The 15,737-nt window shown below is 41.2% G+C and overlaps 1 protein-coding gene across 1 annotated transcript in view; it reads right to left on the bottom strand.

Annotated features, from left to right (window-relative positions):
* LOC308102944 (cholesterol 24-hydroxylase-like) overlaps window positions 1–15,737 on the bottom strand; it is a 30,431-nt gene that overhangs the window by 9,747 nt on the left and 4,947 nt on the right. The window contains exons 9-14 of the mRNA XM_080452796.1: window positions 14,157–14,241; window positions 13,885–13,995; window positions 13,602–13,690; window positions 3,991–4,057; window positions 3,723–3,831; window positions 1,646–1,664 (exon numbers count right to left, since the gene is read on the bottom strand). Of these exons, the coding sequence (XP_080308922.1) occupies window positions 1,646–1,664; window positions 3,723–3,831; window positions 3,991–4,057; window positions 13,602–13,690; window positions 13,885–13,995; window positions 14,157–14,241 (480 nt within the window). The remainder of the gene's footprint in view (window positions 1–1,645; window positions 1,665–3,722; window positions 3,832–3,990; window positions 4,058–13,601; window positions 13,691–13,884; window positions 13,996–14,156; window positions 14,242–15,737) is intronic.

Here is a 15,737-nt window from a genome sequence, read left to right as displayed (position 1 = left end):
AGCATGGAGCAAAGTGCTTGAAAGGCCCACTGGAAAAGTCAAAGTTAGAGTGAAGTACAAAACTGAAGTTATTGTACTTGGCCCTAAGCACCTTAGAGATAAATTAGCCGATAAGAATTTTACCCTAGATGGTATTACCTTGACCTCCAGGGCCACTGTAAAGAATCTGGGAGTTACGTTTGACCAAGATATGTCCTTTCAGTCCCACATAAAACAAATTTCAAGAACTGCCTTTTTTCACCTGCGTAATATTACAAAAGTTAGGCACATTCTGTCTCAAAATGATGCAGAAAAACTTGTTCACGCATTTGTTACTTCTAGGCTGGACTATTGCAACGCTTTATTATCAGGCTGCCTGCCAACTTGTCATCCAGTTGTCTACCCTAATCTTGTACATGGCTGGGTCCCTGCAGCACAAATTTGACAGGGGGGGTGGGGGGGGTCTGTGGCCAAATTACGTTACACCGCCAATTCGATTGATATGCCCATATATGGAGATATCTGTATCTGTCAGTGCTTGTCCCCTTTATGCCCATATATGGAGATCTCTGTATCTGTCAGTCCATGTCCCTTTTATGCCCATATATGGTGATATCTGTATCTGTCAGTCCTTGTCCATTTTATGTCCATATATGGAGATCTCTGTATCTGTATCAGTCCATGTCCCTCGTATGCCCATACAGTATATGGAGATAACTGATGTGATCAGTATATGCCCATATATGGGCATGCTTTTCCATCCACTCACTAAATATGTCAATGCTTGTTCCAGGTGTTCTGTATATACATAATTAACAATTATATTTTTCTTTTTGCCAGACCCAGGGGGTCAGGCCTACATGTGGCTTTGTCGGTCGGTCCCCTTTTGCTATCGTTTTCGTCCATATATGGACGAAAACGTTTTCTTACATGTCCCTCTTTTTGATTGGCCAAGCTTAGCGTGACGTAGTTTAGAAACCATTCAGATTTCCGGCCATTCAGATTTCAACCACTAGGGGTCTGGCAGTACAAGGTCCCCTGGTTCCCTTTTTTCCACACATATTTCTACTGTAATACATTCTATCATATCATCAACGGCTGCTGTCATACATTCCACCACTTTATAATTGAGTCTATTATCCACATATAATGCCACCCCACCTCCTGTCTTATTTTTCCTGCTCATATAGTTCAACTCATAGCCATTCAACTCAAAATCATCAACCCCCTTTTCAGGGTTGATCCAAGTCTCTGATATTGCTATTATGTTGAATGGTTTCTTGAATTGCTCTAGGTAGTTTTTTAATGCTTTTGAAATTGGCGTAAAGGCTTCTGCTATTAAAGTGGATAATTGAAAAGTTGTGCTCCAGCTTAACCGTTGTATTGAACTGATCATCTGAATAGTAGCAGCAGTTGTTGTTGATATTGCTTAAGAAATTATTTTCAGGGTCAATGTCATTTTCAATGTCTTGTAGTTTGTGTTCAGTATAATCAAATGTTTTCAAACCCATTTTTTCACGTTCATGTAACCTTATCAGCTGATCAAGAACTTCAACCTGAGATAAATCACTTTTGTCCTGAGTTGTCATGATCATAATAGTGAAATTGCAAAAACAGTCTATCCATGGTTGTGTAGTGTATGTACTTGAACAGTCTGTCCCTTTACCTTATGTTGTTCACTTTGATTCATATTTGTCCAGTTCCTCCATCTCTCTGATGACCATCACTTTTGCCTGTTCTGGTGTTCCTTTTAATTTGATGAAGACTTTGCAGTTTGTTGTCCACGTTGATTGAATCTTCTGCTGCTTTCTCAGGAATCGAGCCTTTCTGGCGATGTCCCCGTTTTCTTTTGGGTGAGATGAGATGTTCATTTAAGTAGACTTGTGATCCCTTCAGCCTTCTTCCCTGTTTGAGCAGTTCCGTCTTGTGTTTTCTGTTTGCAAATCGTATTATTATGGCTGGTTTATCATTCTTGTTTTCCTGGAGAGAGGGTGACTGACAAGCCTCAATGTTGTTTCTGTCTATTACAATTCCCTTGGTTCAGATCCTGTTCGCTTGGTTCCCCCGTCTTCCGTTGTTGTGGAAACGGCGCTGGCATACGATCGGGGCCTGATCTCCAACCCAGAAACAATAATGTGATTCATTCTTGTATACAGTAGCTGTTCCAAGTCCGCAACTCGGTTCTCCAGATGATCAATTATTTTGTCTTTCTCCGTGTTCTGCAGTCTTAGTGCTTTTACTTCTGTCACCAAGTCTATGATGGTTTTCTGTTGTCGATCAACAGCTGCAACCTCCTCTGTTAAAAAGTGTAGTGATAATTTTAACTCTTTGACATCCTCCATTGTAGACTGGATGTTTCTTCGGTCCCATGTTGTTGTTTGCACCGACACTGCCAACCTGGATCCTGGCTAAAAGCAAGCCACACCAGGCTGGTAGTTCCCAGCTATGAGACTAGCAGAAGTTGCTCCTGGCCTGGCCTGTTGGCTGCTGCTGCCTGGTGGTGGTGGTGGTGGTGGTGGTGGGTGCTCCTGGCCTGGTGGCTAGCTGCTGATGGTGGGCCTGATGGCTGGCTGCTGCTTGGTGGTGGTTGTCTGCTGCCTCTCATGTCAAGGACCCCCAAATTCATGTGTATTTGTCCACGGACCCCCATCTGAAATTATAATTTGTGCCAGGACCTGCTGTAGCTTACAAGAAATGTATTTTTATATTCATTTTTGTACTCATTGAAAACACGTAGGGGATAAACATGTATTTTGTTTAAATTAAATGTTTTAATTCCCTGCAGTCTTATACAATATCCATAGGTTCATCTGTGCATATCAGGTTATATTCAAGATGAGCTTTTATGGATCTATTAAAGACCAATTTTTTATTTATTTTTTCCCACGATTTTGTAACCCTATTTTTTACACCCAGTGCCAACTTAATAGTAATATAAAAAAAAGGTTAATATACATAAGCATTAAGCAAGCACAGTGCACTGATAATGAAGCAAAAGTCATCAACACCTCTCAAATTCTGAATCATTATTCATATCACAAGTGTATAGAGACGAAATAAAATCGAGTCTGGCACCCCTCCCAAACCAATTTAAAATCGGCTTTAAAAATGTAATATGCATCTGCCTTTAGTGTTTGGTTCCTTGGTTCCTTCCTGATGGGGCAGCCGTGTTATACTACATTTACACTATGTTCTCATGGTACTGTTATATACAATGTTAACTGACCATACACTAGTCTGTGTTAGGTTACTGACAAGATCAGTTCTTGTCGGCAAACGATACACTATGATGTATAACAAATGAGGCTTTACGGTATGACTTTAATTTAGTCCAGTGATTCCGAACCTTTTTAAATCAGCCTTATTGTGCAGTGTGCAAATAGCAAAACATTCATCTCAGTAAAACAGCGAATACAAAGTCAGTCCAAGTCCCTTCACAGCCTGCAGCGACCTCCATTTTCACTACAGCAGTGATTCTCAAGCTTTTTTTATTTATTTCTAGGACCCCCGTTTGATAAACATTAGGCCATGGAACCCCATCTTACCACAATATAAACTATAAATATAAAATATGTAAAATCTTGGTGTCCATGTATCTCATTCTCTGAGTTACAGACACATAAGTGTCCATTTGGTTACTAACTGTAAATAATTTAAATGGGGACCCCCTGAAACCCCCTTAAGGATTGCTGGGGGTCCCCAGACCCCATGGTGAGAACCAGTGATCTAGTCCTTTCTGTGACCACTCTTAGGCCTCAGAGTGCCGGTGTCCAGGATATCAAAGGTTTGTCCAGGAACCGGGGTGAAGTCAAACCTCTGCAGCAGTTTTGCCATCACCAGCTTGGCCTCCATCTGAAAACACACACCAACAACAAAATGAAACTGTTTAAAAGCTTTCGCACACCTGACAACCTAAACCTTTAACATCCTCACTAGTAGAGTAATAGCAATGTGTGTGTGTGTGTGTGCGTGCGTGCGTGCGTGCGTGCGTGCGTGCGTGCGTGTCCACACCTGTGCAAAATTCTGTCCCAGACATGATCGTGGTCCCAGAGCAAAGGGATAGTAGCAGTAGTAAGGCCTTGTAAAACAGATGACACACTCATTATTTACAGTGCATTTTACCTAAAGTGACACATAGTGATATGGGGGTGTATAGAAGGATACACAGCAACATCTTTAGAGGTCCAATTTTACACAGTAAAGAAACACTGAGGATTTTACAGAGTTTTGATAAAAGCAAAAACTATTAGAATATTATTTTTGTATTTTATATTTATTTTTATATTATTTATATAGTTTTATCATTAATATAAGCTTCTATGTGGCACATCAGCAATCACTTTAGTAATTGTGTTTGTTGGAGTGCCTGGCCAAACTGAAGGCAGCGTTGCCATGAATTGAATGGTTTGAATGAATGGTAGTTGGGGGAGTGTTTTTTGTCACCCAGACTATTTCTTTTACCTGGACCTTTATCTAGCTTTTTAAAATATAATTCCTTTACCATTAGGTTAAAGAAGTAACATTCTCTCTGAATAAACATTTGATTTCAGATATGAATTTATTTCAATTAGTTTAAGCAACTTTTGAAATCTATCTTGCACAACTTTTCAATTGTGGCATGTTTCACTTTACTAATTTAAGTATTCATTTTCAAATATTTGCTCTAACCCATTATGCATATAATTACTTAAACTCTTTAAAGGACAATAGGTCAAACCCTTATGTGTTGAGAAAGACATTTATGTTAATATTTGATTAAAATGATAATGGTAACAGGGTTGAAATTACATTAACAGGTTGAATAGCTACATTACTTCTGATTAAAGATTATTTTCAATGTGACAAATAAATGCTCAAGACCACATAATTAGTCTTTTAATAACTTTTAATAACAGAAAATGAAATATTATTTGAATAACTTTTAATATATAACATGTTTCACATGAGGATGGTTGGTAGGTAGTGTGGAAATGGAAAATGGACCAGGAGGCAGCAGCGCTGTTCCAGAAAATCAGGGTTTTATTTTGCAAACAGGAGCTCACACAAGACACGTCTCACCAACATCAACCCCATCTGATAACTAGTTTTCAAACACCTTTTATACCTGATCACCAGCTAACTTGACCAATCAGGGAAGACTCTACTAAGTAGTTCCACTTAGACACAGGTGGCATTGATCACACCTCAATTAGACCTAACCTGTCAAGCCTATTAAGTTAGAGGACATAACCATTTACCATAACCATGTGTACGATGCAGACAATAACACATACTGTGTTGATGTTAATAAATTAAGTAAAGTATTTCCTTCTGTGAAATTAATAATACAACCAGAAAATCAATATAACCAGGAAATCACATGACAACTTAAGGGGGATGAACACTCCTTCTTAAATGGTTATGTCCAGGAATTTAAGTCTGTAGACAAAGAATAGTGAAAGTGAATAGTGAAAACATGAGCAAGATCGAGGAATCTGAACCTTCCCCTTGCAAACATTACACAATCAATGACCTCATACCTGAATATGAATGTGATTACATGTTTGGAATTTTGGGACTGGAGAAATGAGCCTCCATGATATTTTTCACCCCTTCTCCCTTTGGCTCACACATAACCTTGAAAAATAATAAGGTTTTTCTTACCACAAAAATGCTTAATAGTGAACTGGTATGGTTGGAGGGCTATAGACTATGCCTGGAGGATGCAGGCATTCTGATGTTGCATCGAGCTAGTGCATCCACCTTATAGTCCGGGAGTCAAAGGGTGATTTTTGGCTGAACGTGGTTTCATCGGTTAAAGTTTTTTTCTCAACTGATTCTTGCTGCTGGGGGTCCCCTCTTAAGGATTCAAGAGGGTGCCCAGTGAAATCCCTTGGGCATTTTTTATTATTAACCCCTTAATGCCCAAAACACTAAAAATTCACCCAAAATAGACTTCTATGGTATTTCATGCAAAATACTTGATCTAAATGCTTACATTTGGTTTCTACAGTGTGTATCCATGTAAGTGGATGTGTACAGTGCATTAGATTTAATATTTATGCATTTTTTAATATTAACCCCTTCCTGCCCAGAACAACATAATATTTAAACTGTGATATTGTACATGCACAGAAATCAAATCAAATCAAATGCATTAGATCTGCTTTCTACAATTGTGGAACTTGTTTCCTTTTGGATGAATGCACATTAACCCTTTCAGGCCTTCCATCTTGAGCATCCTGCACAAAAATATCTACAGAACATATTCCCCTGGGGGGGAAAAAGAAAAGAAAAAAACATTTAAAAAAAAAAATATATTAATTATATATATATATATATATATATATGCCGTTATATATATGCTATTTATGTTATATATGCCGTTATATATGCCGTTTTTATTAATATATTATCAATTAATAACACATTAATAATGATGTTGCGAGACGTGTTGCGAGACATGTCCAACAACGTCTTCAGTGCACAATTAGTGATCTGTATGCTGCAGATGCCCGGTATCATGTTAACTGCCGACAAATATTTGTCAGCATGAAGTCATTCCCAGGACATGCTTCTAGTTGTACAAGTACTCAGAACACTGACGAAGATTTCCCCTTTGAGTCAGTTATAAAGATGATGACAGCTGATCGGTCAAGAATGTGGAATTCTGTAGAACTGTTTACAGCCTATAAAGGGCTTAAGGGTGAAAAACTCACTCAGAGGAGGACCCTCATCGGCCAACTCCAGCAGACATTTGGTGATGACCTCCTGGTACTATCTTCACCTGGGATAGCTAATGTTGTTGCTTTTCGTAGTTGTGCCTCAAAGACTCTCCGACTTGTAAAAGACGATGAAGATGAGTTGGAGACAATCACAACGAAAGCTAGCAAGCATATCATCCAGGATCTGAAAAACATCAACTTGAACAAGGACCACTATGACACCAGCATTAATAAGGAAATTATCAAAGAGTGAGTGAATTTCTGCTGATGCTGTTAGCAAAGGTTTCTCCAAAACTTGATAGTACCCTTCCAGCACTGCTCATAGGTTCAATTGTCACTAGTGTCGTAAAGTCCCAGGCAACTTCTTTGCAAGTAGACTTAGCAGGAAAGCTGGTAGAATCCAAGAAGCTTATCAATAGCTTATATTCATATGGTGTGTGTTGTTCATACACTGAGTATCGCAGGTTCAAAAGATCTGCCTCTCACGCAGCAGTATCAGATATGAATATGTCTGACATATCTAAGGCTGAAGACGGACTAGTTCAGGCTGTTGTGGATAATTTTGATGCAGACATAGCCTCACAGAATGGAAGGCAGTCCACACATTCTCTGGGCATCCTGCTCACACAGTACTCACAGTCCCCCAAGGAAGGGGAGGAACAAACCCAGTCAAAGATCAAAAGGATTCCGAAAGATTCACCTGAAATTCCATACGATACAGAAATACACCAATACCAGGGGCCCAAACAACCTCCAATGCCACAAAATAGTGCTACAAGAGTTGTCAGCTCCTTGAAGACACTTGCTTATCAAGCTGTTGTGGTTAGGAGAGCTTAAGAAGCTGATCTTAGTTTTCTAAAGGATGTTATTACACTGGATAACTGTCCAGAATTCAATGGGTACAACACAAAGCAGAGCAGGGAGCAGGGCCATCTCCCCCAAGCCAGGACAAAAACGTTGTACCTACCCCTAATTGACATGAAACCATCTGATCCAACAGCTCACATCTGAAACCGGACAGAATTTCAGTGTTATGACATGTGACCAGCAGCTTTACAGAGTTGCCCTGAATGTGTTATGGGCCCACCCAGGGAGGTTCCAACACATGTACCTACGTCTTGGGGGGATGCACGCCTTGATGAGTTTTGTTGGAGCTATAGGTACACTATTAGCTGAAAGTGGGCTATCTGGTGTCCTGTCAGATGTGTTTGGAGGAGTTGCCAAGATGTTAAGTGGGAAGAAGTTTCCTCAGAATGTACGTGCCCTGCGGATGATGGCTGAGGTAGTGCTACAGAGAGTGATCCCAGATGGCAATTTTCAGAATGCAGAGGAACTGATGAGAGCCTTGGATCAGATTGCAAGTCAGAGCAGGACGGCAAAACTATGGATTGAGGTCTTGGTGAAACCTGTGTTACTGATGATGTCTTTCATCCGGGCTGAACGTGAGGGTGACTGGCTTCTCCATCTCACCACTTTCCGTAAGATGCTTCCCTACTACTTTGCAGCAGGCCATGTCTACTATGCCAGGTATGGCCTCTACTACCTTCGATCCATGGAGAAGCTACCTTCACATATTCAAAGATATTTTCACCAGGGGCAACATGTGACGCGACATATTGCTGGAATATGGAATGGTTTGTGGACCGACCAGTTCATTGAGTCCACCTTCATGAGATACGGCCACAGTGCAGGAGAGATCATTGGGATTACCCTGAAGGAAGAGGCACTGAAGATCTAGGCCCTGAGTCGTCATATCTGCTGTAAGATCGAGTCAGACATGAAAAAGATGGAAGAGGAGGACAGGGATACTTCAACCATTCACATGTGTCACAAGGAGGAAGCTAAATCAAGAATTTTAGCAGACTCAACGGACAGAACTGGACTTGTATCCATCCATTGAATCCCAGCAAACATCCAGGAGAGAGCATTGTGAGCATCATCACTGGAAAGATAGCCCCACAAGTTGTTAATGTAGACAGTGCAGTAACGATCGGGGAGACAATGTTAAAATATTTTGAAAAAACCTGGCCAGAGGGATTTTATAAAACCATTCCATCTAAAGTCAAGACAATGGCAACAACAGCCAAATCTATCCAAGTGGGAGACTCCAAAGTGTATGACCTAAATGCCATCTATTCCAGGGTCATTGTACTCCTGTCCAGTGACCGAGATGTTCACGTGGAGGCTGTCCTCACTTATGAGCTGGCACCACTCCCGACTGCCATGTTCACCGAGGATGGAATGAGAATTTGTAAAGCCAAATCTGCATTGAAGAAGGCACTGCAGGTCGAAATCTCCAGGAGGAATGCTGGTGATGCAAATGTTACCATCATTGACGGATCAGCTCTTCTTTGGACCATCCACTGGCCAGCTGATGGTACAATAGCTGATTTCATTAAAAATGTCAAAACACGCCTGACATCATACCTGTCAAAGAGTGACGTCTACCTCATCTTTGACAGGTACTATGATTACAGTACAAAGTCAGTCACCAGAGATGTCAGGGAAACAGGGGTCATCAAGAAACATCATCTCCTCCGTTCTACAAAGCTTCCAGCCCAGAAGGTTGTACTGTCCTCTGTGGAAAACAAAAAACAGCTCAACCGACTCATATGTGAGGAACTTATTAGTGACAGGCTTTTCCACACGCAGAGCACAAACGTACACAAGTTGGTGGTGACAGGGGAGGACCCATGCCCGACTGAGATCCAGATAGAAGAGAGAAGGATCCGTTATGATCTGGAAACCTAGCAGGAAGAGGCTGACACAATCATTGCCCAACAAGTCCTGGTGTGTGCTGGAGAAGCCCATAAAATCTCTGTGGTTTCGGATGACACAGATGTGTTCGTCCTCCTCCTTCACCACTATCAACAGGCAGGACTGGATGTATCTCTCACTATGGAATCCCCGATCCAGGAAAGGGCAATAGTTGACATAAAGTCAACACTGGCGAAGCATCCACTAATTGCCAAGAACATTTTACCAGCCCATGCCATTTCAGGATGTGACACTGTAGCGTCCTACTATGGGTTGGGAAAAGGCTCTGTCATTAAAGTCCTGAAAGCTGGCTACGATTTATCGGCTATGGGAAACATAGATGCACCATTCCAGAAAGTCATTGACCAAGCCACTGCATTCATATCAGCCTGTTATGGCATACAGAAAAGCAGCGACATGTCACGCACTAGACTACTAGTTTGGGGGAAAAAGAATGGGAAAGGACATACGTCTGCTCCAAACCTAGCTGCACTACCACCTACCAAGGAATCTTTCATTGAAAATGTCAAGAGGGCCCACTTTCAAGCTGCTTTGTGGCGAAATGTTGACGGGCATGTTCCACCAGCATGCGACCCAGTGAAATTTGGATGGGAAAAAGACATAACTAACAGGTCACTGAGCCCAACCACTCTACCTGAAGGTTGCAAACCTGCCCCAGACTACATTTTTTGGAAATGATTAAATGTGGCTGCAAAACTGACAACCCATGCAATTCCAAAAAATGCAGCTGCAGAGTACATGGTTTGCCATGCACATTGTCCTGTCACTGTTATGTTGTAGGATGCTCAAGACAGTTTTAGATAGGATTCTTTCCTTTTTCTTTTATAAATTCCTTTAAACTTGGTTCTTGTCTCCGTCTCTGATTCTGGTGTCTCAGGAAAATGTGGTTAGTTGGTATCATTGGACCTTAACATGGGATATGCTGTATATGACCACTTCCACATAAACATTATTAATTTCTTATACAGCTAATTTGAAGCATTTGAATTGATTTACTGTGCATAACATGTCATAAATCAACATTTTTAATGGATTTTGGTCCTTCGGGTGTGAAGGAGTTAATATCTATGAAATGTTCTTTTTACACATCCACCTTCATTGATAAACACTGTAGAAATCAAATTTGATGCGCTAAATCAATATTTTTGCATAAAATGCCATAAAAACGTTTTGTTTTGGGCATTTAAGGGTTAATTACTAAAAGATGGTTGGCCTCAAAGGGTTAATATGCATTCATCCAAAAGGAAACATGACCAGTTCCACTATTAGACTTAGTAGAAAGCAGATCTGATGCATTTGATTTGATTTCTGTGCATGTTCTATTTCACAATATCACAGTTTAAAGATTAAGTTGTTCTGTGAATGAAGGGGTTAATATTTAAAAGTTTACAAATATTAAATCTAATGCACTGTACACATCCACTTACATGGATACACACTGTAGAAAGCAAATTTTAAGCAATTAGATCAAGTATTTTGCATGAAATACCATAGAAGTCTATTTTGGGTGAATTTTTAGTGTTTTGGGCATTAAGGGGTTAATAATAAAAAATGCCCTAGGGATTTCACCGGGCACCCTCTTGAATCCTTAAGAGGGGTCCCCCAGCAGCAAGAATCAGTTGAGAAAAAAACTTTAACCGACGAAACCACGTTAAGCCCCATGACTCCCGGACTGGGCTCAGTGGTCAGTCAGCAGCTTGAACTCCCTCCCCAGCAAGTAGTAGCGTAGTAGTAGTAGAATGATGACCTCTCCAATCTCGTCCTTGGTACGACTGCCTGGACGCATCGATCACTTGTACAGCCCCTTCAGTCAGATCTCTCTGACAGTCTCCTCTGCTGGAACAATGGTGCTGCAGAACCTCTGTCGATAAGTCTCTTCAGTAGCATTGTAGTTGTTTGGTACTGCTGTTTTGATAGCTTCATATGACTCTGACTGTTGTTGTTCATCCATGCCAGCATATGCTTCAAGGGCCCGTCTGGTCAATAAAGTGACAACCGGGGCAACCCATTTTCCCTGCCTCCACCCCCATGCACTCAAACCGCACAGAGAAGCTCTCAGCATCCTCACCTTCTCTGATGTCTGGGATTCTCATTTCTGAAACATGAGAGGCTGGAGTTCAGGTGGTGGATTATCAGGTCTCTGATCCAGTGGCATGGGCTGTCGTGATGTCTCTGTGTCCATTGCACCAGAAGCTGTTTGGACTTGGTTACGGCCAGAACAAGATTTATTCAGTCCGTTTAGAATGACACATAAAGTTCCTCATCTCTTCCATGAAGCTAGTATCAACAGGTGGTGCCATTGGAGTACTCACTGTAGCCTCTTTTGGTCGCACCACTGGTCCTTAATCACTTGGTTTGGCGGCTACCAGAGAACAGTCAGATGGATCGGGAACAGAGATGACAACCCCTTTAACTGGAGGCCCCAACTCCATGCTCCCCTCACGCCATACACTTTCTTGACTCCCCAGTTCAACTGGGTTCAGCCTGGTAGCTCAGCCTCTTCCACAACCACCTGGCATCATGGTCTACTTCACAGTTGTCAAATTCATAAAGGCATACCATCCCACCACTGCCACCAAACAACTATAACTCATTTTGACTACATGGTTAAAATAAAATGAAGCAATATAGTCTGTAAAATTCAATAATGTTTAAAATACGTAGATTAACCTAAATTATAGTTTAGATTATGTAATGTTTTTAATTTAACCATAAATAATAGTGTTTTAATTCTATTAATGCAACCCTGTTAATGTTGTACAACCCTGTTACTCTAATCACAGTAACAGGGCTGCAAGTAACAGGATTGCAAATCTATGCTAATGTTAGCTTTTTCTCAGGAATAGAAGCTAGCTGTTTAGATAGCTGTTAGGATTTACCAAGAGGACAAACTCACATAAGTAAATAAGTACCGATTTTTTTGTCAAGTATTTATCTTATTCTGGAAATATGCATAACAGGGTTGCGTGAGGTAGGTTGAGACATTCAAGCAAGGCTGACAATGTTATAAAAATATGAATAATAGAAGAGAGGAGATACCTTTGCTCTACCCATGCTGTTAGGAAAGTGTTTGATGATGTCACTTCTAGTGTGTCATGTGACTCACACTTTTCTTCTTCTTTTACCATGCTAAAAATGTTAACAGGGTTGCATGCAAGTTGTGGGACACCGGTTCCTTGCATAATAATACTTATTTAAAATATTATGTTAATTAAAAAATATGTTTGCACATCTACAAGAGACATCTATGAACAAAATAATGCAAAAGAAAGTAGATTTAGATGTCATTTTAACAGTTTTATCTGAGATTCAATTTGGTCACCAAGGGGGTGGGACAAGAGAAAAGTAGCATTTTAGGGGTACTACAGACTTATTTGGTATTTTTTTTAAATATGTTCAAACATTTTTTTCTCCATGTTGATTTAGATTTGGTCTCAGGACAAGTCAAAGTTACACGACAACTGCATTATTTAGTATTTTGTAAATGGATTATTTGACATTTCTTGGGTGGGACGTAAAATGTCCTCCAATTCTGGAATGACCCACCTAACGAGGAAATACAATGGAACGAAAAAACCTAAAAAATAAATATATGACAGTCTTGATCCAAGGCTAGACCTTTATCCAAACCTACTGTAGTTAACACTTTCAATCTGGGGGTGCTCGGATGGTGCAGTGGTAAAGTAGCCGATCACCACCATGGAGTCTGGGGGTTCGAATCCACCATGGTGCATCTGGCTTTGTCGAGTGTCTAAACGAACACAACAGGCCCGTGTTCGGGGCAGGGAGGGTGATAATTATTACTGCTCGTAATCCTACGGGTTGGGGCGGAACCTGTCAGCAGGGAGTGTTGGGCGGGAGCAGTAGAATGAAGGCTCTATGTCCTCCCGGTGGGGGCTCCTCACTGGCAGGTGAGTCAGTAGGATACAACAGCAGTGACAACACACAGAAATGTGTGTGGGAGGAAATAATTGGAATAATTACTAAATTTAGGCATGCTATTATAGGTAAATGTTCGAAAAGGTTCAAAAAGGTTTCAAGCAATAGCTAAAATAGACAGTCTAGAGTAGAAGCTCACAATGTGTTAAGTGGTAGCTTACATTTATTATCGTGTACAATGTGTCATTGTTAGTGGCTTACTTGGGAGCATCTGGGTGGAATCTGTCTGGATCAAACGTCAGTGAATCCTTGAAAAAAAAATCCAGTCTCCCGGCCACATAGGAACTGAACTGTGAATGTCAGGGAAATCCAGTTGACACCTTTCTATAATAGTTTAAATGTCTATATGTTGCCAGTATTTCATTCAGTCGCATTCCAAGCGAACACATCAGAAAGAGGCCAGTAGTGACCCATTTTAGCTTCCTTAAATCAGTTTAATGCATACTGCTTTACAGGCACAAGCATTCATAGATAAGAGACTCACAAAGTAGGTGACGCCTCCAGGAATGGGTATTCCATTGATGACAAAGTCTTCCATTACGTAACGAGATGTCCCTGGAGCTGTGGGATATAGTCTGAGAGTTTCTTTTAGTACCTGGGGAGTTGTTAGGATCAGACGTGAGTCATTTATTGCTTCAAATCCTAAAAGCAAGCCATGCTTTTCATTGCCTATAGATAGAACAGGCAATGAACTGGTGCTATTATTAGAGGAACGATTGGGAGAGTATTGGTGGTAATTAAATTTGTGGTATGTACCTGTGAGAGGTAGGTCAGTTTGCCCAGGTCATCATAGGTAATCTCCTGCTTCACTCCAATAACATCATCCACCTCTTTCTTTGCTCTGAGAAATTACATAATTTAACGGTGTCAGTAATTTGGCCAAACTTTTTGCCAGAGTATTTTCATAAAGTACTCCCCCAGTGCCAGCGATTTTTTTGTGTTATTTTTTTGTTATTTTGTTATTTAATTTTCAAATAGTTTGTCTGGCTGCGGTTTTAAACACACACGACAGATCAACCAGCAGAGAGCAGTATATAGACACCTCGATCACTCACTCACTCGCTCGACCCCCCCCAAACAGGCTCAAACAGTCCATACGTCATAACCGGATGTGACGTTTTCGCAGATCGCTGATCGGCCTTAAGTACGATGTGATACACGAAGACGATGACTGTTCGTCACCCAGACTAAAGAAAATAGAAGTGGAGCTCTCCGTTCGTTTTTTATACCGTGTGAAAAAACATGTTTTTCCCTATTCTGGCCTAAAATGACCGGGGGAAAAAAATGAGAACCGGAAACGGAATCTGCGTCATGAATCCGGAACCCGGTGAGTCTGAAGGAATCAGAAAGCGAAACTGATGATGAAAAATAAACAGAACAGCGCGATCACAGATTAAACAATGAAAAAGCTAAACGTGCGTCTAACGCGTCGACGGCCATCTGGACAAACTAGCAATTGACGCGTTATCGAGTCAACGGCAGTCAAAGAGTTGGTTAAAAAGGTTCCAAAGTACTAAAAAGTTTAGAAACTGGAGCCGCTAGTAGCAGCACAAGGTTTTACATTTCGGGTGGGCATGCAAAAGTGATGGCCAAACGGCAAACGTTTCCCGTGACGCTGTTCCCCTTCATGTGATTTGACACTGTCCCGGTGCCGTTCTCAAACCCAAGACGTAAACCCCAGACGCCGTCTGACTTGAGCTACGAGAGGCACCACCGAGCAAGCCGGCAGGTGTGTCGCCGTCGAAGTTGTCCCAATAGGCAAAACGTCTCGAAATGTTTTGAATGAGCGATGAGGATGAGTCTGTCCCAAGCCGTCACCCTTTTGCCGTCTTGGGAGTGAGTCCCTTTTATGCCCATACAGTATACTATGTACTGTGTACTGTGCAAGCCATGCCCAAATATGGAGTCCAGGCCAGGCCAGGGATTTTTTTTTTTTAAATCTGAGAACCGCCAATCTGACAAACATCCCACTCGGTATACATTATCAATACTCTCTTAGGTCCATGGCGATAGGGAGTGGGGGACATAATTCGGCAATACAGATTTGCCCCCCCCCCCCCAGATCACAACAACAGGAAAAGAAACAAAACAGGGATGGACAGAGGATGTGCTTTTAAAAGATGGACAGGCCTTTTGTCAGCGAGGGGAAGAATCTGCACGCAAACTTGCATGTAAACACAATCAAGCCTCTAACAGACGATCCTTGGACCGTCTTTTTCTAAACAGACAGCCTCGGGCCTATGGTATACTTGTGTTGAGGGAGTTATTTCAAACATTATTTTCAACATTATCTGCAAAAGGTATTTCATGCTAGTAGTTAGTTACACAATAGAAATG

This window comes from Gymnoscopelus braueri (assembly GCF_963280865.1).
Source record: "Gymnoscopelus braueri genome assembly, chromosome: 16".
NCBI classification, from domain to species: Eukaryota; Metazoa; Chordata; class Actinopteri; order Myctophiformes; family Myctophidae; genus Gymnoscopelus; species Gymnoscopelus braueri.
Note: the sequence above shows the minus strand (reverse complement) of the source record. Positions and strands in the feature narration are given on the sequence as shown.